The 23,614-nt window shown below is 41.1% G+C and overlaps 1 protein-coding gene across 2 annotated transcripts in view; it reads right to left on the bottom strand.

The window, feature by feature from the left end:
• Positions 1–863: 863 nt before the first annotated feature.
• The window catches only part of AMPH (amphiphysin), a 184,780-nt gene continuing 162,029 nt past the window's right edge, over positions 864–23,614 (bottom strand). For both annotated transcript variants that reach the window (XM_051978706.1, XM_051978716.1), the window contains 4 exons: positions 9,354–9,566; positions 5,714–5,968; positions 4,279–4,380; positions 864–1,749 (listed from right to left, as the gene is read on the bottom strand). In XM_051978706.1, coding sequence (XP_051834666.1) covers positions 1,642–1,749; positions 4,279–4,380; positions 5,714–5,968; positions 9,354–9,566 — 678 coding nt within the window. In that variant the 3' untranslated portion in view covers positions 864–1,641. The remainder of the gene's footprint in view (positions 1,750–4,278; positions 4,381–5,713; positions 5,969–9,353; positions 9,567–23,614) is intronic.

Raw genomic sequence — 23,614 nt, 5'->3', positions numbered from 1 at the left:
AAACGTAATCGTTACAGATGACTTCTGGATACACGATATATCATTGAATTTGTTTAAAGGATCTGTGAAGGCGAGCTGCATAAATATAAGGAGTGAAAGTAAATGGGAGATTTCTTTTTCACGGAGGTGTGTTTAGGGATAGGTTCTTTCCCCCATCTTTCGGCCAAACTCATACAAAAGTATACTCTTCAATGTCACATTAATGAGAGGGAACATTTTACTCACTCATCCTCAGCAACAGAAGTCACTGATGTCAGATTCTTTTGCAGCTTTAAAATCACTGTTCATCATCTCACTGGGAAAAGTGCACATTATACACACAGAGACGCCGTCCCATGCTTTGGCAACAGGGCTGAGGGTTTTGCTCGGGAAACAAAACCATGGACCGTAATGCCAGAAAGGATAAGAGCAATACGCGTCCCCGTGACACACCGAGGTATAGAACCGAAGGAGAGGCTGGACTAAGGAGGCGGGGAGGCCTATGGGGCTGCAAGTGTGCACAGAGGGCCTGTGATCTCTGGCTGCATAGGAGGGTTTAATGGGCTTGGAGATATATGAGATAGAGAGATATGGCAGAAAAAAACACTGAAAATGTTTGCAGCAGTTAAGATTTGAACAAAGACAACCCAGAGCAAAAGAGAGACAGAGAAGGAGGAGGGAGAGAGAGGGAGAAGGGAAAAGGAGGGAGGGAGAGAAGAAGGAAGGGAGAGAGGGAAATGGGAGAGGGAGGAAGGGAGGAAAGGAGGAATGGGGAGAGAGAGACAGAAAGAAAGAGAGAGAGAGAAAGAGAAAGAGAGAGAGAAAGAGAGAGAGAGAGAAAGAAAGAGAGAGAGAGAGAAAGAAAGAGGGAGAGAGAGAGAAAGAGAGAGAGAGAGAGACAGACAGACAGACATGGAGAGACAGACTGAAAGACAGATTGAGACAGAGAGAGGCAGAAGACAGGGAGAGAAAGAGGAGAAACAAAGAGACACACAGAGACAGAGACGCATACACAGAGACGGACAAAAACAGAAAGGGAGAGGAGAGGGGAGAGACAGAGAGAGGAAAGAATTGAGACAGTGAGTGAGAGAGACATAGAGAGGAGGGAGAGACAAAGAGAATAGGGAGAGAAAGATGGAAAGAGAGAGAAAAGGATGGGGGGGTGAAGAAGGAAACTGGAAGGGGAAGGAAAGAGAAGGAGGGGAGGGAAGAAGAAGGACTGTGTCTCACCACAGGATTATTTATCAAACCTTCCACAGCACAGCAGCTCAATACAATACACTTAGTGCAGAGAAATTAAGGTTCTGGTCTTGAGGAAGCTAATTGAGACTTTATGGGGAGGGATCAAGTACGGGATTCACCATAGCTCAGAGAAAGCACAAACAAACCCGTTGTCACAGACAGAACGAAGGAGGACGGCCTCCTTGGCTGCTTCGGAGGAGTTCACTTGACTTTTTAAAATTTGACTTAATTTAACTTTTTTTTCAACACATGCTCCTTGAATATGTCTCCCCCGGCTTTGCGGGACACCAGTCTGTAAAGCGTTAGCGGTGGAGCCCCCCAAGCGGGCTCCTCGTCTTCCCGTCGGTTTGGAAAGCCATTGGCCAAGCTCTCTACGGAGCAGCTTCACCTCGGCCCCGGAGGGCCGGGGAGAGGGGGTGACTAATCCAGGCGGTGGGTGAAGTTCTCTGGGAAGAGGCCTTTGTAGGTGTCCAGGTCTCTGTACTGAAGCCAGTCCGATTCCTTCACGCCGTTGAGCCAGCCTGCATCCTGCAAGGGAAAGGACAAGTTTTCTCAGGATCATCGTGCTGAACATTGGAGGGGATCTAGCAGTGGGAGGAACTCCAGCAGCCGGTTAGTCCAGGCCCTCCACTTTATCTTAAGGTGACTAAGAGCTGGGGAGGTTGAATGAGGATCAGAAGAAAGATTTGAACTCATGTCCACTGACTTCTGTCAGGGATCCCTCCATTGCACGTAGAGAAGGATGGTGATGATGATGTGACAATGAAGAAAAGGAAGAAGAGGAGGAGGAGAAAGAAGATTCCCTTGTATGTATATAGTGGCTTTATATGAACACATCAATCCAACATTTTAAAAGCTCCTCCTTTGTGCCAAGCCTTACACTACATTGCAGCGATACAAAGAGAAACAGTCGTCCCTGCTCTCATGGGACTTGTACTTTTCTAGGGGGAAACAACCACACATTTAAGGACACACTGGCTAGACCCAAAGCCAGTTGAGTAACTTCATCAACATTTCCCACTACAAAAATGACTGCATTTCTCCATAATAATAACAAAATACAAAAAGCAACAAAAGAAAGGGAAATTTCATTCCAAATAACTACAAAAAGCATCACACATCTGGGGATCAACCTATCAAAGCACAAAAGAGACTTGGATAAATTAAATCCCAGAGTTATTCACATGTAATTAACTTATAATTAATAATCTAAATAGTTAGAGAAATACTCAGTGTTCATGGCTAGGCTGTACCAATATAATAAAAATGGCCATACTATCAAACTGAATATATTTATACTATATCAATCATATTACTAAAGAAGTATTTTATAGAGCTTGATAAAATAATAAAAAATGTTTTTGAAAAGCTTTTGCTCTCTATCAAAGGAAATGATTTTTTAAAAAAGATACGAGCGATGAAGGAATAGCACTTCCTTGACTTTAAAGTATATTGTGAAGCAGCAATTATCAGAACTTCTGGTCTTGGTTAAAAAAGTCGAGGTAGCTCTATGAAACAGACTAGACAAAGGAGAATCAAAGGGGTTGGACAAAGGCCCTTATTGGTCCCTTCTTGTTCTAAACCCTACAGTATAGTATGGTTTGTTGGAAAACTTCTGGCTGTGGCTTCAAAGGACTTGTGAAGCTGAGGATGATTTGGTTGTGGAAGATGAAAGTGAAAATGTTGGGAGAAGTTTTATTTCCTGGGCAATACTGATATTCCTTGAATCCTCAAAGGAAGATGAATCACTTTGGGCTAGCGTGGGAGCAGATTTAATCTGAGTCTGTGCCCCACATAGCCCAAGAACATTAGAAATAAGAGCACAGGAAGCTTCATCTATTTGCATCTCTGCTGTGAGGAGCATAGAAACAGATACTGCCCAACAGACAAGAAATCTAAGCCCTTAGGCAAATTTTGAAGAAGGGGAAAAGAAGCATGGTAATTAAAAGACTCAATAAAATAACTAGTAATATCCTAGTTGATGAGAAAAACAGCCTTCTGGAAATGATGATGTCATCCATACAAAGGACTAAGATGGGCTTTGAATAGATAACTAATAGAGGAAGCATTTTGACCACTTCTCCTAAGTATATAAGGGTCCATTCTTCTCACAAATGCCCATATTTAATTCCATTGAAGCTCATGAGAATAATAAAGGAAGGTGGCCAAGGTTAAGGATTTCTCTTGAAGGGATTGAAATGAGGAAAGGTCAGGTGGGGCGTAGATATGTTTTCAATTGATTCTTGTCATAAATACTCATGACTGGCTTATGAGGGGAAGATGTGAGAAGCATTAGCCAACATCGTAATACATAAAAGATGAGCATAGGATGGAGAACTAAGAGATCAGTTTCAAGAGGAAGCAAAAGAAACTTCTGCAAAAGAGCTCCCTTTCTAAAAGACAGAGGGAGACAGAGAGAGAAAGCTATCTGGAATCAGAGGAATTGGCTGCAAATCTTGGCTCAAATCACTTCTTTTTCTTGGGGCCTCAGTTTCCTCAACTTTCATATGAGGGAACTGTTCTAGATGGTCTCTGAGACTGCTAAGTATATGAGTTTAAGAATCCCAATGGTCACTTAAAGCAGCAAACACAAGTCAAAATGGTCCCTTATAGAATCCCAGGATTTCTGAGTTGGAAGGGGTCCGTTCCTAAGACGCTGACTGGGCTGTTCTGCAGAATTTCTGCAATGCAGCCAATCAGTCTCTGCTGGAAGACTTCCTGTGATAAGACCATTTACTACTTCCCAAGACAGTCCTTTCTACTTCTGCACAGGCTTGAGCAGGAAGTGTTTTATATGGGGGAACCGGAGCCCAGCTTTCTGTCACATTTACTCACTGTTCTCCTTTCAGCCCCCAAAGCCAAGCAAAAGGAGCCTCTTTTTAGACTCCAACTGAAAGAGATCTTCAGCCATGGCCATCCAGAGGTCACATGGATGAACTCTCCAGAAGAGGGAGACATCTAGTCCCTGGATGAAAATATCCAGGGACAAAAAAGAGCCAAAAACCATGGGAGGAGGATGGGAAAATTGAGGAAAGGCACCAAGGTGTTCAGCTTTACCTGCTCAGCCTCTGCTTCTGCTGGGATCACCAGGACCACATCACCGCGCTTCAGGTTAAGCTCATCAGAATTAGCTGCCTCAAAATCATGGAGCACTTCCACCTGAAGAGATGAGATGAAAGACCATCAGGCCAGCTTAGAAAGGAGAGCTAAAAAGTAAAAACCCAACCCTCCTGAGTACATCCTCTGGAAAATCTACAGCCCACTGGTCCAGGAGATTGGGGTCCAATCCTGCCTTTAACTCTTAGGAGGAACTGTGGGATTCCAGGAAAATCATTGTGCCTTGGTCTCTTGATCTGTAAAATGGGTATAGTAATACCTATAATAGTTTTTTTGCTGAATGCAGCCTTCAAAGTGCTATTTAAAACAAATAAAAGCAAGATTGAAGACCAGCACACAGCAAAGTGCAGTTCATGGAGGAGGGAGACAACAGAGCCCTGGCCCTCAGCCGGGGCAGTTTGAATGAGCATGATTTATGGACTATCCAAAGGTCATCTCAGCATGTGCTTCCATATTCAAGTCAGGTTCCTGAAAATTATAATTCAAGGCATCAGTTTGGGTCAGTAATTTGCATTTTATAATCAGAGGTCCTTCACCTTCACGTACTAGGTTATAAACTGCATGAGGGCGGGGACAATGACTTAGCTACGCTTTCTTTCAACCCTAGCACATGATAAGTATCTGCAAAATAAGCACCAGCTCAAGTTTGAGTGTTAGGAAATCTGTATTTGAACCTCCTTTTTGCTCTGGGGTCTTGGACAAGTCAATTTTCAGGCTGGACTGGTTATGTTATAAATAAAATGAAAGAGTCCAGCTATCTGGTGGAAGCACCTAGGGACAGAGTGGAGAGATCACTGGGCTTGGAGTCAAGAAGAAGTGAGTCCCAACCTATGTCTATGCTTCCCACGCTAATTAGCTTTGTGACCCTGAGCAAATATGCTCTCAGCCTCAGTCTGCTCATCTGTAAAATCAGAGAGTTGGGCCATTGGACCCCATGGTCCCTTCAAGTTAGGGATTCTAAGATTTTCTCTGAGTTTCTCCATCCATCCATCCATCCATCCATTCATTCTGTTAGGCATTGTAGAGTAAAAAATGACCTGCTCTTAAGAAGTTCATATTCCATTGGTAAAAATAACATGTATAGAAATGAGTAGGTATAAAATAGATAAGAAAGTGTAAAATAATTTGAGGGGCTAGAGGGAAGAGATCTGATAACTGAAGAGGTCAGGAAAAGGGATAGTTTAGCTGTGCCTTGAAGGAAGTTAGGGATTTTCAGAGATCCAGGAGACAAGGAGGGAAGGAATTGTAGCTTTGAGGACTGTCCAGGTCACTTCTGAGCCCAAGTGGGTGGGAACAGATACTAAGGACCAGGACAATGCTCCTGCTGTCACTGGAACCCACCCTAAAGGACTGTGTGATGGGGGAACCACCTCACCTTGTAGAGGAAGCCTGGAGGGACTAGTGCAGCTTCACCACTGGATGGGAGGGGAGAGACTCCACCAGGAGCTGCAGGCTGAGCATCCTCCAGTGGCTTCTGGTCACTGGCCAGTGCCGCAGTCTCACTGATATCCTCCTGGGCAATTTCTCTTGCCTCTTTGACCTCTCCAGCCATCCCAAGCTCCTCTTCCTGCTCATCTTCCCCTTCATGGTTGGATGCAGGCTCAATGACAACTGAAGGAATGATTTTCTCCTGAAGAAGAAAAAAATTACTTAGAAATTCTCAAAACTGAAATGCAAATTAAGACAACTCTGAGATCCCACTACATACCTGAGGGATTGGCTAGAGTGACAGGGAAAGATAATGTGGAATGTTGGAGGGAATTTGGGGAAACAGAGACACTAATATATTATTGGTGGAATTGTGAATACATCCCGCCATTCTGGAGAGCAATTTGGAACTAGGCTCAAAAAGTTATCAAACTGTCCATACCCTTGGATCCAGCAGTGTTTCTCCTGGGCTTATATCCCCAAGAGATCAGAAAGGAGGGAAAGGGACCTGTATGTGCACAAATGTTTGTGGCAGCCCTCTTTGTAGTGGCCAGAAATTGGAAACAGAGTGGATGCCCATCCATTGGAGAATGGCTGAATAAACTGTGGCACATGAATGTTATGGGATATTATTGTTCTGTAAGAAATGACCAGCAGGATGAATACAGAGAGGCCTGGAGAGATTTATAGGAACTGATGCTGAGTGAAACGAGCAGGACCAGGAGATCATTCTATACTTTAACAACAATACTATATGATGATCAATTCTGATGGACGTGGCCATCTTCAGCAATGAGATGAACCAAATCCGTTCCCATAGAGCAGTAATGAACTGAACCAGCTACACCCAGAGAAAGAACTCTGGGAGACGACTAAGAACCATTACATAGAATTCCCAATTCCTCTATTTTTGTCCGTCTGTATTTTTGATTTCCTTCACAGGCTAATTGGACACTATTTCAGAGTCTGATTCTTTGTGTACAGCAAAATAACTGTTTGGACATGTAGACTTATTTTATATTTAATTTATACTTTAGCATATATAACATGTATTGGTTAACCCACCGTCTGGGGGAGGGGTGGGGGGAAGGAGGGGAAAAATTGCAACAAAAGGTTTGGCAATTGGCAATGCTGTAAAATTACCCATACATAGAACTTGTAAGTAAAAAACTATAATTAAAAAAATTATCAAAACTGTCACTTAACTAGAAAAAATGCATTTCAACGAACATTAATAGTAGAATGTCCAGGGTTCAAGGAGAAGCCTCAGAGACCACTGATTTTACTTTTACTTTGAACTAGAATTTCCTTTTCTATATTCCCAAAGGGGTAGTCACCCAAAGGTCTCCCAGAGGGTGAACTACAATCTCCAGAGAAAGCCGATTCCACTTGTGTGTATTGTGATTTTTTTCTTTCAGAGTATTGAAAGCAACTTTTGCAACTTCTTATGGTTCTGTCCTGGAAAAAGAAGAACTCTAATCCCTCTTCCAATGATAGACCATCAAATTCTAAAAGTCAGTTCTCATGATCCATTTAACTCTCTCCTCTTCAGAAAAAGGAAATTGGTTTAGATCAAGGGTGAGTGAAGGTAGCAGCTTCTTCCCTTCCTTCCTCTCTCCCTCCCTTCTCCCTTCCTTCCTTATCCTTCTTCCTTCCTTCCTTCCTTCCTTCCTTCCTTCCTTCCTTCCTTCCTTCCATTCATTCATCCATCCTTCTTTCTTCCACAATAAAGTGCTGCCTAGAATAGGAGGACCTGAATCCAGAACCAACCTTAGACTCTTATTAGATTACTCTGTGATCTTGGGCAAGTCCCTTGACCTCTGTTTGACTCATTTTCCTCGTCTGTAAAATGGAGATAAAAGCAGGATCTACCTTCCAGAATTGTTATGAAGATAGAATGAGAAAACATTTGCAAAACACTGGTCACAATTCCTGGCACATAGTTGGCAAAATTTAAATACTGGCTATTAATATTATTCATTTCCTTATCTATCAGGCACTTCTAAATCCCTCCTATGTAGTACCAGAGAAGAAAGTCAATGGGATCTAGTGGACAGAAAACTGGTTTCAGTGATAGGAAAGCTTAGTTCCAAAGTCTCTCTTATACATATTGGTTGAATGGCCCTGGGAAAGCCATTAGCCTCTTAGTATTCCCAATTGTGGAAGATCAAAAGTTGCAGGGAAGGTCTTTATAGGCGATGAAGGAGTTTCTTTCCAGAAGCTCCCTCTACTCCCTACAAATAAAAACAAAAGTGACAACCAAAAAAAAATTAAATAAACAAAGACCAAGACAATCCCAGTCTTCTAAGAGCAGACATTTTGCTGGGAGAAAAAAACAGCACATTGCTACAGCAAATCAAATGCCAAATGTCTGCAGAAATGCAGAACTAGCATTGGAAGGAGCTCTGAAGCCCCGAACTCCACTCATACACCCATCCCAATGAGCATCCAGCCTCTTCTTCCAGACCTGGGGACCCTGGCTCTCCTGCTGGGGACGGCTTCCCCTCTGTGCAGCTGAAATCGTCCTCGGCACCTTTTATCCCTTTGCTCCTCCTTCAGCCTCAGATCCAAGACAGAACAGATCCCACCCTCCAAGACACCCTTTCAAATATCCAGACAGCACATCTCTGTGCCCCTCTTCCCCCTTCTCTTCTTCTCACTAAGGATCCTCTGTCCCTTTTATCAATGCTCATATGATGTGCTCTCCGAGACCTTCACCATGGGCCCTCTTATGGATGCTCTTGCTGATCAATGATGGTCCAAAAGAGGTCAGAGGAAAGAGGATGGTGGGAATCTCACCACTTTATTATTAGGTGCATTTATTCATCTAAGGACAATCTTAAATTGCATCAGCTTTTTTTTCAACTCTAACATCAACTCACATTGAACTTACAGTCCACTAAAAATTTTCAGATCTTTTTCAGAATAACTGTTTCTTTTATATTATTCTTATTTCATATATTATCTTATATATCTTATATTCTACTTCTGAAGTTGATTTTTTTTCTTGTAGCTAAGTGCAAGAATTTACAATGATCTTTGTTGATTTTCAGCTCAATGCTCTAATGCACAAAAAGTAAAATACTGCCCATGGACCATATCTGACCGGCTGCTTTTTTTTTGTTTTTTGGGGGTTTTTTTGGTATAATCCTCCAGCTAAGAATGGTTTTTAATATTTTAAAATGCAATTATTCAAAAACAAAACAAAATGGGCAGCAGGCTGAAAATGACCTTTGTTGTCCTTTTCCCTATCCCGATAAGAGAGTTTTGGATCCTGACTCTGTCACACTCTAGGTTAGTTACGACTCCCAGATCTGAGTCTTCAGAAAATTTGATGGCTATTCCGTCTATCGCTTCATCCAAGTCATTGATAAAATGTGAAACAGCACAGGGCCAAGCCAGGTCTCAGGTAAGACACCTCCTGGTGACACTGGATTATTAGCAGCCACTCTTTGACCTGATCCTCCAGGCTTATAACCTGGACGGGAAACACACCATTGCAGCATCTACAAGTATGTTTGCCATTTTGTAACACACGCTACTTTGTCTGACCTCATGGAGCCGCCATTTTCCATCAGGGCCTTTACCTGGGTTCCAGCTGCTTCCACTCCTTCTGTCCCAATTCTATCACTTTCAGTGGTCTCCATGGTCTCTGTAACAGCTTGGGTCTCAACAAGACTCTCTCCTTCACCCAAGGGGAGGGCTTCTCCTTCTGTGACGGCTTCTAGGGCTCCCTCGGCAGCCCCCGCTGGGGCTCCAGCAGCCGCAGGGACTGTGTCAACATCCTCTGCTGTCACCACCTACAAATAAGAAGATTAGCCCAAAGAGGTCAGATCGGCCCATTTGTGTGAGTACAAACTCAAATTTGACCAAAGCCTGTTTCCTAATTTTTTATTCTTCTTTTTCAGAGAACTCTCCGGGGCACTGGAATTCACTGGATCCCAGTGTCCATCTGAGTACTGAGGGGAATTACATTAAATAAAAAATAGCAAAGCTGTAACTAGTCATGACTTTGGGGCTGACTGGATGACACAACGGAGAGAGCACTGGGTCTGGAGTCAGGAAGACTCATTTTCCTTAATTCAAATATGGATTCAAATAGTTACAAAAAAGACTCCTGTTTGCCTTAGTTTCCTCATTTGTAAAATGAGCTGGAGAAGGAAATGGCAAACTAAGAAAACCTTAAATGGGTCATGAAATGACCCTTGAAAAATTGAATATGAACCAACTACACCAACAAATGGAGCTAGCTGGGGTATAGGCACTTCTGGGGCAATTTAGACTTTATAAATTTCTTATCCACAACAGGTCTGTAGGTCAAGGCTACCATCATTGGTGGAGTAAGCAAAGAAAGAAATGGAGGAAACACACCCTTGAATGTTGCTATGGGTTTCCTCTTAATTTACAGTTATGGGAAAAGTCCAGAGGGCCTGCCCTTATTATATCTCTAAAATTAGATCTTTTGTGGGCACTTAAATCAATTCTTAAAGCAAGTTTGATGTTAAATTTTCTTTCTTAGTGCTTAACAAAATATATGGTACGATATATGCAACATATATGTTGTACTTTGCAAAATTTAAAGCCTACATAAATATTAGCTATCATCATCATCATCATCATCATCATTTCTGGTGCTCCCAGGTGTTCAATGACACTCATTGTCAGGAATACTCAACTTCAGATTGTATTGAAGGCATAAAAGGAAAAAGCCTTTTGGCTCCCAAGAGCTGCACTATTAGCTACAAAGCCTCTATACAGCCATAGTTTCACCAGTGAAAAGATCCAATTAGAGGCAAGGGTATCGGTCTATTAATTAGAACAAGGACAAGAAAGACAAAACAGGAAGTTGCTTTGGAAGACCAATAACTCATAGTATTGGTTAGCGTGTTCTCTTAAACTACAGTTCCACATTACCTTATTATAAAAGGACTCCAACTATTCAGAAGAACCTTTGGAAGAGGAGAGTTACTAAAGAGAAAAGTTTTCTGGATAGCTGAGAGTTTATTTCTTTATACTTTTTGGACAAATTATCTTTTAAAATAAATCAGGTGTGAACTGGAGAGGCTTTGGGAAGATTGATGAACCAAGGTACATGCTGCTGGAGTTGTGATTTGACTATTCTGGAAACAAAATTGAAATGATGTGAAAAAGTCAATTCACTACTTACTTCTTTTGACTTAGGAGTTTTATTACTAAGCATATACCTCTAAAGAGGTCTAAGATAAAAAGATAAAGATCCTGTGGATCCCAGAATATTTCTAAAAGTAATTTTTAAAACACAAATCCTGTACAAAAACATCATCGACTGGGGACTCATTAGATCAACTTTTTTTCATATGAATGTAATGGAATATGACCAAACCAAAGGAAATGACAAATTAAGGAGGTTAGAAAACATAGGAAGACCTATATGAACTGATGCAGGAGAAAAAAAAACACACAATCACCACAACAAGGTAAACGAGCCCAATACTGGAAGGCAGCAGCCATCTGACAAAGGGTCATGACCAGACTGTCCCAGGAAGGTAGATCATGGAACACATATACATTTTCTGAGGGGAAATATAGGAGAAGGATGAGGATGTAGGTCAGGCTCCCCTGGCAGATGATTACCAGGATATCTGGTTTTGTTTAATTCCTTCTTTTCTTTCCTGTTTTAAGAGATGACTCAATTGGTGGTATGGTAGCCCATATTGGGAAAGAGTTGTAATAGAAAAACAAAAGACATTAATACAATTTTTAATAGTAAATTAGCTCTTTTAACTTAAAAATATATTATTTGAACTCCTTTTTTTTCATTGGTACAGAGTTATTATCAAAAAAATCTACAAGCTGCTTCTATTTCCATCATGGTCAACTGGTGTGTGACCCTTCCCTGGACATCACCTGCTGGTCCCCTTTCCTTGTCTTTTGTTTTTTTTTTTAAAGAGTACATCTTCCTATCTTACTGGCCTCTAAATGCAGTAGCTTCAAGGAATCTTTGATCTTCTCTGTTTCCAACCTGGAAGGATTGACCTCTCCTTATTAGGCAACTTGGGGGACCCTCTCTCAGCTCCACCCCATCTTCTCCAAAACTCCTTTTCTCCATTTTAAATGTCCTCTATCTGCTGTTATTCAAGAAATCAAAGTTGTTAGCATTGTAGGTAAAGGAGGAGATGGTTCTGATGGACTGAAACCTTCTTACCTTCTTATGAGCAAAGTGTATGAGCTTCCATTTCTCAGATTAATGCCTGTAATTTGACAGTCCAGCCACTCAAACCATCAATGTTCAGCTCACTCACCAATTTATTTATTTCTATATAGTGGTCAGTGGTTGTTTGGATGATCTGTAGAACTCTATATTCGCTGGGTCTCAAGAAGAATTATGACCATTTCAGGCAAGGCAATCTCTGTCTGCAGTTTGGCTTCTTCTTAATTTATTTTTAGGTTGGAGTGTGTGTGTGTGTGTGTGTGTGTGTGTGTGTGTGTGTGTGTGTGTGTGTTAAGCCTGGGCCTCTTGACCTGTTCTGGGCTGGAAGTGCAAGGTTAGCTACAAAGCTCAATCCCGCCCTGATTGGCACAGAAACTTTGACCGATTCTAGTTCTGGCCTCTTGGTCTCTCTTTAGGTAGACGGCTGGCTCTGTGCTCTTGAGGTCTCACCATATCAGTCTTAGATTTCGTTGGGCTCCCTGTTAGGCTGAGCCCTCTGCAACCAAGACCTCCTGAGCCTCTGGAGGCCTCAGTCTGTCCCGCAGCATATCACAGGCAGGAGATGCCTTGTCCTGATCTCTATTTTATCAATATAGGGAACTCCTGTTAAGAAAACTCCCTCTAATAACACAGATTGCCACCTATAGCTTTTCAGTCCCCTGGGATTTCGAGAGGAAGTGACCGGGGTGGTCTCCCTGAGTCTGAAACTGAGGATCCCAAACTCCTACATCCGAAACTTGATACTTACCCCAGATAAAGTAACTAGGTCTCATGGGAGAAGCCCTGACTTTGGAGGCTGAGGACCTGCCTCCGTTTCACTTCTGTCAAATGAGATCAGTTGGACTAGAAGATTTTTCAGTTTCCTCCCAGTCCCCATCTGCTCTGGTCCCAACTGCCAAACTCTGGCTAGTTCTATGCTTGCTGTTAAGCAGTCAGCAGGCCAGCAGAGGGAGTCCGTGTCACAGAGCTTCGGGCTCTGAGCAAGACTGGGTCTGGAAAGCAGGACCCTAATGGGCCTTACAAGGATGGAATGACTGGATGGGGGAAGGGGGATGAAGGGCCCAAAGAGCCTTTAAAATGAAGAGGCTATTTTTCATGTACTGATGTGCATCTTTTCTCTTTGCCTGGAGGCTGCTGCTCTTTCCGGGTTCTGAGACATATCCTTGGCTAGCTCCCCTATATGAGAGGCAGCCTAGAGACCTGGGCCTGTGTTTTGAATTCTGCTACAACTTCCTGGCTGGGGGGCCTGGAGAAGTCCCTTTTATCTGTCTGTGCTGCATCATCTGTGTGGTTTGTGTGCGGAAGCTAAGAAGGGGCCCTGTTCATCACAGTCCAAAGGGTTGGGGGCAAATTTGAACCACCTTTCCTAAACCATCCATAATCTGAACTGAGGGTCTGAAGCCAAATCTGAACTGAGGTTTTCCTGATTCTGGGCCTAGTCCTCTCTGGTACCATCTAGCTGCCTCCTCGACTCCTCATTTTACAGATAAGGAAACAGATCTAGCGAGGTGAAATGATTTACTCAAACTCATGGAACCCATGGTTTTATCTCCTGGATAAAACCGCCAAGAGTTTCCCAGAAACTCTTAAATTTGATCAATAAAGTAAGAGGTTACTCCTAAATGCATTCCTATTGTTATGGTCATCATCATGCTTATTCTTCCCAATATTAGTACCACTATTTTATACTCTGGGTCTGCTCTTTAAGGGAAGAACACTGCTTTCTAGCCTGTGCCTGTTAGAGGAAGTGGTTACTGCTGCTGGAAATAACCCTAATTAAAAGACTAATATTAGTTATTTTAAAGAGAAGATAAATGAATCTGCTGAACACACATCAGCCTTTGAGAAGCCACAATATCCTATTTTTTCTCTTTATGTTAAAATCAAATGATTTTACCGCCATCTCTAGGAGATTCTAAAATAGGCCCCCATTGGCTGCAGAGGTGGGTCTATCTGGGAGACCCCTAAATGCTTAAGAGCTCATCCAGCATGATGATTAGAGGATTAAATATTAATCCCACGTTAATTCCAGAGACTCGCCTTCTGGAGGCACCAAACGCCAGTGATTTCACTGGATCAAACAGGTCTCCCTGGAGGCATTTCACTACTGGCTGTCTAGGTACATGCAGCTGCCTCCCTTTTCCCATCAGCCTCCTTCCAGAAAGCAGATGTGAGACAATGGCATTCACAATGGCGTCCTTAAAGCACTGCAATAGTCATTAACAAACTTAATGGAGGCACAAGGAAATGGGTATGTGTGGGAAAGAATGAGAGGAAGCTCTGTTACGGGGAAGAATGGCAAAGCAAATCAGCCTCGTTCCCAGGTTATGTTGTAGAAGCACATTGGCAATGACTAAGACCCCAAATTATGAGCAGTAATAGACTTCTGGGATATTTCCCGTCTCCAGATTTCATTTTTATTGCTTCTGTGTGCCGATAATGGTAGTTCTCAGCGGTTGTGCGGTGAGCCTTTGGGAATTGGGCAATCTCATATTGCTATCACGGTTTGGGTTCACTTGTCTCCCTCTCCTGCCTATTCCAGTGAAGTTGATTTTTTTTCTTTTATTTTTTAAATTTAAGATAATTTCCTGAAAATACTTTTGGGACACATATTCCAAATGATAAAAAAAAAAAAGAAAATGAGAATGTCAATCATTTTGAATGAAGTTCCAGCCAGGGAACATACTCTTCTTCCTTAAAAACTGAAGTGGCTTTCTGTAGTCTCTAGAATCAAATAGACAACCTGGTCCCACCCTATTTTTCCAGCTTCCTCATACATGTTCTTCTCTGTGAATTCTAGGGTTTGGTCCCCAGCTTTCTAAACTATGGTTCTTGACCCTAGATGAGGTCTTATAACTGAATGTGAGCATCATGAAATTATGATTTATTATCAGCAAATATTGGATTTGTATACTTATTTTATATATTTATATACCCAGTTCATATAAACCTTTCTCAGGCAAAAAAAGGATCACAAGTGGGAAAAGTTTAAGAAGTCCTCAGCCAAACCAGCCTTTTTGCTGTTTTTCACACACACACACACACACACACACACACACACACACACACACCACTTTCTTCCCTTGGCACAGTGTGAATCCTGTGACTACAATATTCTCCTCCTCACTTCTGCTCCTTAGATCCTAGTTGACCCTATTGTCATTTTCAAATGGAGATTGTTCTAATCCCCAAATTACTTAGCATGTGTCTGGTACAATGTAAGTGCTTAGTCAATGCTTATTATTTGCTTTAGTAACAGACTTCATATCTCAGGTCTGGGATCTCCTCAAAGTGAGAAGGTCTTCCAACACAGACAGGAGCCCCTCTGCCCTTCAGTACATAGACTATAGGAATGGTTGTGGCTAAAAAGTCCATATGGAGCCAGGTTGGTGAAGAGGTGTGAACTTGACCAGGCTTTTTCTCTCATTATAGACATACATGCCATCCCAGGAATTGTTCCACTAGGACAATAGAATGTGAGAGCTGAAAGTGCCTGTAGAAATCATTTAGCCCAACTCACTTTGTAGAAGGGGGAAGAGCATGACCTGAGTCATGCTGCCACCTCAGAATATAGCTTCCCTTCTCAGGGTGAGCTGAGGACATCACCTGTCACAGGTAGAAGGAGACCAATAAAACTGCTATTCCTTTTGTGGACAAAGAAGAACTAGAGAACAATGCAAATGCATAATTTTGCTTATGTTAAATTAAAAAGATTTTGTACAAACAAAATTAATGCAGCCAAGATTAAAAGGAAAGCAGAAAATTGGGGGGAAATTTACATCCAAGGACTCTGATAAATGCCTCATTTCTAAAATATATAGAGAATTGACTCAAATTTATAAGGATATAAGGCATTCTACAATTGATAGTCAAAGGATATGAAAAGACAATTTTCAGATGAAATGAAAGCCATTTCTAGTCTATTGAAATATTCTATATCACTATCGATCACTACTGATCAGAGAAATGCAAATTAAGACAACTCTGAGGTACCACTCCACACCTCTCAAATTGGCTAAGATGACAGGGAAAGATGATAAATATTGGAGAGGATGTGGGAAAACAGGGGCACTAAAAATGCATTGTTGGTAGAGTTGTGTATTGATCCAACCATTCTGGAGAGCAATTTGGAACTATGCCCAAAGGACTATTGGGCTGGGTGTCTTTATTGGGTCTGTATCCCAAAGGGATCTTAAAGGATGGAAAGGAACCCACATGTGCAAAAATGTTTTTGTATTTTTTTGTATTGAGAAGGAACTGGAAACTGAATGGATGCCCATCAGTTGGAAAATGGCTGAATAAGTCCATGAATGTGATGGAATATTATTGTTCTATAAGAAATGATCAGCAGGATGATTTCAGAAAGGCCTAGAGAGACTTATATGAACTGATGTTGAGTAAAGAGAGTAGAATCAAGAGAATTTTGTATTCAGCAACAAGAAGATTATGTGATAATCAATTCTAATGGGACATGGCTCTTTTCACAATGAGGTGATTCAGGCCAATTCCAATAGACTTGTGATGGAGAGTCATCTGCATCCAGAGGGAGCAATGTGGGGACTGAGTGTGGATCACAACAGAGCATTTTCACTCTTTTTGTTGTTGTTTGCTTGCTTGTTGTTCTCTCTCCTTTTTCACTTTTGATCTGATTTTTCTTGTGCAGTATGATAAATGTGAAGATATGTTTAGAAGGATTTCACATGTTTAAACTATATTGGATTGCTTGCTGTCTAGGGGAGGGAGTAGGGAGAAAGAAGGGAGAAAAATTTGGAACACAAGATTTTGCAAGGATCAATATTGCAATATTTGCATATATTTTGAAAATAAAAAGTTATTAATAAAAATAGTCCTATGCTGGGGAAGAAAATTTGGATTCCTTGATTGTGTCAAGTAACATCGACTTGTCTATGCTGACTACCACAAACATACATTTACAATTAAACATTTATAGAATACTTTTTTTTTATTTCCAAGAACCTTAGACATGAGTGCAAGTATGGGTACTAGAATTGTAATAAAATACTACCCCAGATACTTATCAGATAGGTGACCATGGACAGGTCACTTCACCCTAATCTCAGTTTCCTCATCTGTAAATTGAAGATAAGGGTCAAAGCTAACTTATTTCCCAGGATTGTCCTGAAGATCAAATGAGATAATGTATGCCCAGAACTTTGTAAAGTTTAAGGTTCTAGATCAACAGCCATTGTTCCTGATGTTGCTTTATGTAATTATCCCAATAATCCTGTAAGGTAGATACTACCAGTATTATTGAGAGATAGCAGGTATTATGGGAAACAAGAGCTGAGTTCCAATCCCACTTCTCATATAACCATCCATGTGATCTTGAGCAGATTGCAAGCTTTTTCAGACCGTTTCTTGATTTATAAGACAGGACTAATGACATCTACACTACTGACTTCAGAGATTGTTTTGGGAATAAAGCAAGTTTCCAGATGGGATGCTGCGCCAGCCTCAAAGCCCAGCTCTGCTATTGCCACAGTATCTTCATTTATATGCAGCAACAGAGAAGTGAGATCCCTTACTCAATATTCCAGAGCTAGCATGGAGTAGAATTAGGACTCGTGTCTGAGCATGCTGCTTTCATATTCAGTGAGTTTCTCCTATCATAAAGCTAAGCTCAGATTCCCTCCAGAGCTTGCCAGCATCAATGAATCCTGGGTCAAAGCTACTTGAACCCTCAACCAGCAATAGGCAAGCATCAATTAATTAATTAAGAAAACAAGATTCTGATCGGTATAGCCTGAAAGCCCAGGAAATAGCCAAGATGAACAGATGACTTTTTCAGGCCTTGAATAGACGTACCATCAAATGGTGGTAGTGGAAGTCTGAGCAGGATATTAACTCTTTCCTTCTTCATATGGTCTAGACTCCAAATACTACAGGTCAAATCTCTCCTTCTGAGCTCTTCATCAAAGCAAATGCTTCTGAGAAATTCTGATCCTGAACCTGTTGCATTTTTCTAAAGAGGAGGAAAGCTGTCCCTTCCCAGTTCATTGGGTCCCCCCTTCCTCCCACCCCTGAAAGCATCTCTGAGTTTCGTTTCCATTAAAGAAACCCTGAGAATGTTTGAACTCCACAGCCAATCCCGTCTTCATTTTAACATTCTGGGGTTCTGTCATAAACTCTGTGTCTGACCAGATGGAGGAACAACTCTATTGAGGGCAACACTGTTGCCATAGCAACTTCTAACAGCTCCATCCAATGAAAATGAGAGGGTTTTCGAATCACCTTTGTGGAAATGGATGGATTCTTCTGGATTAGTAGATGTGCCAAAGCACAGGACTCAGAAGAATATCTGGATAGGTGGAGAGAACCTTCTGAGAACATCAGAAAACAGAGCGGGCAGTGGACATCCCCAAGATGCCCTGGGAGGGCCAGAGGAAAAGAAGATGCAGTAGGAGGTGTATGGGATTCAGTGTCCATCCTCTCCTTTCCAAGAACATCTGCAGTCAAAAAGAAGACTCCAAGGAGAGGGGATGCTTACTTTTCCACCACAAGCTGCTAATGCCAGCCCTTCCTTGAGAGTAGTAACTTTCACTTTTGCTTAAAAAGCTTCCCTGAATAGCACAGAGTTTGGCACAGTTATTGCTTCATAAATACTCGGTAGGTTGACTGGTTAGTTGTGAGTCACTGTCTATTTACAAAATGGCTCTCTGTGCTGGCCCATAGGGAGTACAAAAGAAGGGGAAGTAGAGTTATACCCACCAGTAAGTTGCCTTGTGACTAATTAGTGTCATGGAAACAAATGGATTTTGTTCAGTAAAAGGAAGCAATCCCTTATTAAATTCTATCTCAGGAAGCTCAAGGATAGCTCACTTGCCAATACTCCAGTTCAGGGAAGGAGACTGATTTATGGATGACTGACAGCACTTTGATTAAATGTTAAAAAAGGAGAACTGAATCTAAGAGGAGAGCTAATGTGGTGAACGGAAGAAGCACAACTCACAGATATCTCAATAGGCTAGAATGTTGAGCCGAAGACAAGAAAGAAAAAAATAAACAGGGGCCTCAATGTAGAACAGGGAAGCAAGGTTTGATTTTACACATGCACACACACACACACACACACACACACACACACACACACACACACCTGAAGTGTCAGTGGACTAACAAGTCAACATGAATCACCAGTGTCATATGGAAGGGAAGAAAACCAAAGTGAACTTTGGTTTTGTTAATGGCAGTCTAGTGCCCAAGACAAGATACTAATGGCGGTGCCTCCATATTCTGCTCTAGGCAGAATCATCAGGGAAATAATATTCAGTCTCGTGTGACCCTTTAGGAAGAGTACGGATGAGTTGGGGCAGGCCCAGAAGAAGTAGACCAGGACAGTTATGGTGATTTAAAATAAAATCACAGAAGATAATCTGAAGGAACTGGTGGCTTCTTTGTCCAAACTGCTCTGTCTCTGTTAGAGGATAAAAAATAGGGGGCGCAAAGCTACCAAAAATCAAACGGCAACTCTGTCTGGAAAATGCTAAAATATTGTTTATGCCTTGGACATTTCAGGTAAACACAATTTTCTAAAAACAAAATGAAAGCCACATTATGGATGATCAATTCATTTTGGCAAAGGGTGATTGCTTTCAAAATGAATGTGCATAATTTGCTTGTTTCATTTTTCTATTCTTTACTATATCTTTGGACTTTTCTACTGAAATAAATATTGGAACGATTTCTTCCCTTTGGGGAAGATTGGTTTCCCCTCCAAGGCCAGATTTTTCAGTAGATCTATACCATGCATTATTGAAACCAACATAGTTTGTTTTTCATTCCTCACAGGCCTGTCTCTTATGTAAATAGTAAAGTTAGTTTTCCTGACTCAGGAAAGGAAATTAAATCAAAGATGGTAAATGGAGAGTCTGCTTAATCCTCACATCAGACCCAGTACTCTCAATGGACTCCTGCTTTTTGCTATTCTTCCTGCCTTCCTCCCTCCCTCCCCCTTCTCTCTCCCTTCCTTCCTTTCTCCCATCCTTCTTCCCTCTCCCTCCTTTCCTTCTTTCCTTCCCTCCTTTCCCCTTCCCTTCTTTTTTCTTCCCTTCCTTCCTTCCTTCCTTCATCTCTCTGTTTTTTTTAATTCTTTCTTTCTTTGGTTCTTTCTTTTTTGATTCCTTTTTTTCTTTCTTTGATTTTCCTTCCTTCCTTCCTTCTTTTCTCCCTCCCTCCCTCCCTTCCCCTCTTCCTCCTTTTCCTTTCATGCATACACACAACACACACACATAGTAACATTTGTCTTTTCATAACAACATTCCAATTTTGGCTTAATTCTTCTGGAAAATAATCTAAAATAACTTTGCAGTGATATTCACGTGCTCTGTATGGTTTCTGTAAGAGAGGGCAGGTCAATTCTGCAAGTGACCCTAATTTAAATAGTGATTTTTGCACCGATTACCTCTGTGACCTTAGATGTCACTTTTCCTCTTTAGAGCCTCAGTTTCCTCATCTATTAAGTAAAGAAGTTGAACTAGATGGTCTCAGGTTTTTTCAGATGAATTCTATGATTCTATGATCTTATGTATATACAATGAAGTCATGGACAATCCTTAAGTGGCTAAGAATGTGATGCTCTCCTTTCATGGAAGAAAGATGCAGGGAGAACACTGATTTGGTACCTGGGTGTCAACTTTAGAAACCCAGGTGTTTGGCAAATAAAAAACATGTGATGAGCTTGACCCCAGCAGTAGGTAATCATCCTTCACTCATCTCTGGGGCTGCTTGGGGCACCAGCAGCAGGGAGTGTTATGACTACAAGATTCATGGCAATTGGCAAAAGGCTCATCATGGCCTTAGGGAAGAAAAATCCCTTGTGAATAGGATGTGGAAATAATATCAGCAAAAAACAAACAAACAAACAAAGCTGAAAGCTCTATGATTACAAAGACCAAACTTGTCCCTAAAGAAGAGATGAGAAAATATCCCTTCTTTGCAGAGGTAGAGGACTATGGATAGGAAACATGGCATATACTGGAGACTTGGTTGATATGTGGCATTTTTTTCCTCACTAAATTATTCCCCTCCCACCCATTTTCTTTTTAATTTTTTTGTTACGAGGGAAGACTGGTTGGATTTGGGGTAGGGAAGAAAGATATTTAGAAATAAAAGTGAAGTAAAAATAAGTTGTATCAATACATAGAATGTTGAAAAGAAATCAGCATGCGATGGGGCCATGATGCAAATTGCTCCTGCCATTAATAGATCCTTCAGGGCTATAGCTGGTTAGCCCACATCCCCTGGTGGCAATTGTAGGGTATGAGTCAAGTATTTGAGATATAGTTTCAAGAGAAATGCAAGTAAGGGCCAAGGTAAAGGCCGAGATTGGAGCTTTGGAGATATAGTAGAGGAAGGAAGGGCTCATCTTATTTTTGCTACTATTAGCAGGAGTTTTCTGGGCCATGCTGGCATTGGATTTGGGGGACACTGACGTGGGGGCTTTCACTAATTTCCATGAAGATCCTGAGAGAAACAGCCCATCCCAAACATCACAATTTCAACATTCATCCACCAAGAAAGCACCTACATTCTTCTCTCTTGCTTGCAATTCAGAGTGAAGAAGGAACTTGGCATGGCAAGAATTCATGACTTGGCCCCCCAAAATGGTGTGGGGACTATCCTAGGGATGATGACAGGAAGGCCTGTGGTCTCAGTTTTATTTTTTATTTTTTACGTGCCTTTATTTTTGAAATTAATTACTTATTTTTAGCCAAAAAAATGTGATGTCATATCATTGAGAGGATTGTAGACTTAGAAACATTAATTAGAGTAAATTGAACCTCCAATAGACTTTAAATACTTGAAAGTAGGGGTGAATTGGAGGCAGAAATATGCTACAGATAGAAATGATTGTTTCTTTAAGTGTCACACTGTTGACCCCAGGAGAAACCAAATCTTAGAAGGGTTCTACTTCCTATTGTGGTGGATGGAGCACTGGGCTTGGAGTGAGGGGTGCCAGGTTCAAATCCTGGTTCAGATACTACTGTAACTGCATGGCCACAGTCAAGTCTTGTGCTCTCTTGGAAACCTCATGGTTTCTTCATTACTAAAGTGCAAGAGTGATTTAAAATAACATCTAAGATTCTTTTCAACTCTCAATCTTTGATCCTATGTATGATATTAGAGTTAATTATGGGCAAGCAAATTATGGGCATGGGTGTACAAATTCCATTTTCTTCTTAACTCCTAAGCAAAGTATTCTCTTAGAAGGAGGGAGGAGGGCAGCTAGGTGGTGCAGTGGATAGAGCACTAGCTTTCAAGTTAGGAAGGACCTGAGTTCAAATCTGGTCTCATATTTCCTAGCTGTGTGACTCTGGGCAAGTCACTTAGCCAAAAAAAAAAAAAAAAAAAAAAAAAGAAGGGGGAAGAGGCAATTGACTGCCTTTTTCTTGAGTTTCTCTTCCTTCTTTCTATAACTTGTGCATCTCTTTTGGGATAGGACCTCTATTTTATTGTGATCTAAAAGGAAGAGCACAAGTTGAGCCTTCATAAAACACTGTTTCAAATCCTGCCTCTGACACCTACAGTTTGATCTTGGCAAATCACTTAACCAATTGGGACCTCAGTTTCCTCATCTGTGAAAAATGAGAAGATTGGACTAGATGACAAGTGAGGTCCCTCATGGCTTTAGATGTATTATCCTATAGCATAATTCTCAAATAAGGAGCTAATGGCACCATATTTTAAAAAATATATTTTCCAATAGTATTTCACTTTTTCAAATATATGCAAAGATAAGTGCTATACTTTTGTATGAAGTCTGGAGTTGTTTGTAAATAGCACTATCTCCTTTAAGTAAAGCATTTTTTGGCTTTGTGTCATTCCCTACAAGGAGTTCTAGTGAGATTCTTAAAGAAAAAGTCCTGAAGTGATGCTGAATATGAATTATTAAACAATGCACCTATAACCATGTAATCCCTTCCCTTCCCTATGTTGAATCTTCAGTTTCCCTATTGTACTCTTTTCTATATTTATTTTACAAACACATATTATTTGGAAGGCACTTTCCTAAGTATTGGAATAAAAAGAAATAGTTCTTTTTACCCACAGTGTTTGTACCCCTAGCCAGGAAGAGAGAATAGACAGTGATTCAGTGGAAGTATGATCGATTTGGAGTATGAAAACCTCAGTTCAAATCTAAGTGCCACCAACTGGACAATTATATGTTCACATAGTGCTTGGGAGTATCTCTGTGAGATAAGGTATATATTGGAATGAAAGTTCCTTCCAAGGATGGGTAGGGTTTTTTTTTTTTTTTTTTGCCTTTCTTTGTAACTGCTAAGCTTAGCACCATAATATAACACAGAATAATTAAGCACATGCTTAATACATGACTGTTCATTGATTAATTATTATCCCCATTTCATGATTCTACATTTCACTATTATCTATACACTTTGTCTTCCCCTACAGATGGTAAGGTCCTTTCTTGACAGTAAGGATCACTTTATTTATGTCTTTGTATTCTCCTGGCACCTAGCTTGGCATATATAGGAAAGTAATAAATGCTTGTAGGGTGACTGATTTTACAGATGAGGAAGCTGAAATTGAGAGCAACTGATTTTCCCAGGGTCACACAGGTGGTATTTCTTTCTTAAGACATTCAAATATAGTTCTTATTGACTGTGTGATAAACAA

Source organism: Antechinus flavipes, chromosome 1 (assembly GCF_016432865.1).
Source record: "Antechinus flavipes isolate AdamAnt ecotype Samford, QLD, Australia chromosome 1, AdamAnt_v2, whole genome shotgun sequence".
Taxonomy (NCBI): Eukaryota; Metazoa; Chordata; class Mammalia; order Dasyuromorphia; family Dasyuridae; genus Antechinus; species Antechinus flavipes.
This window is presented reverse-complemented; position numbering and strand designations above follow the sequence as displayed.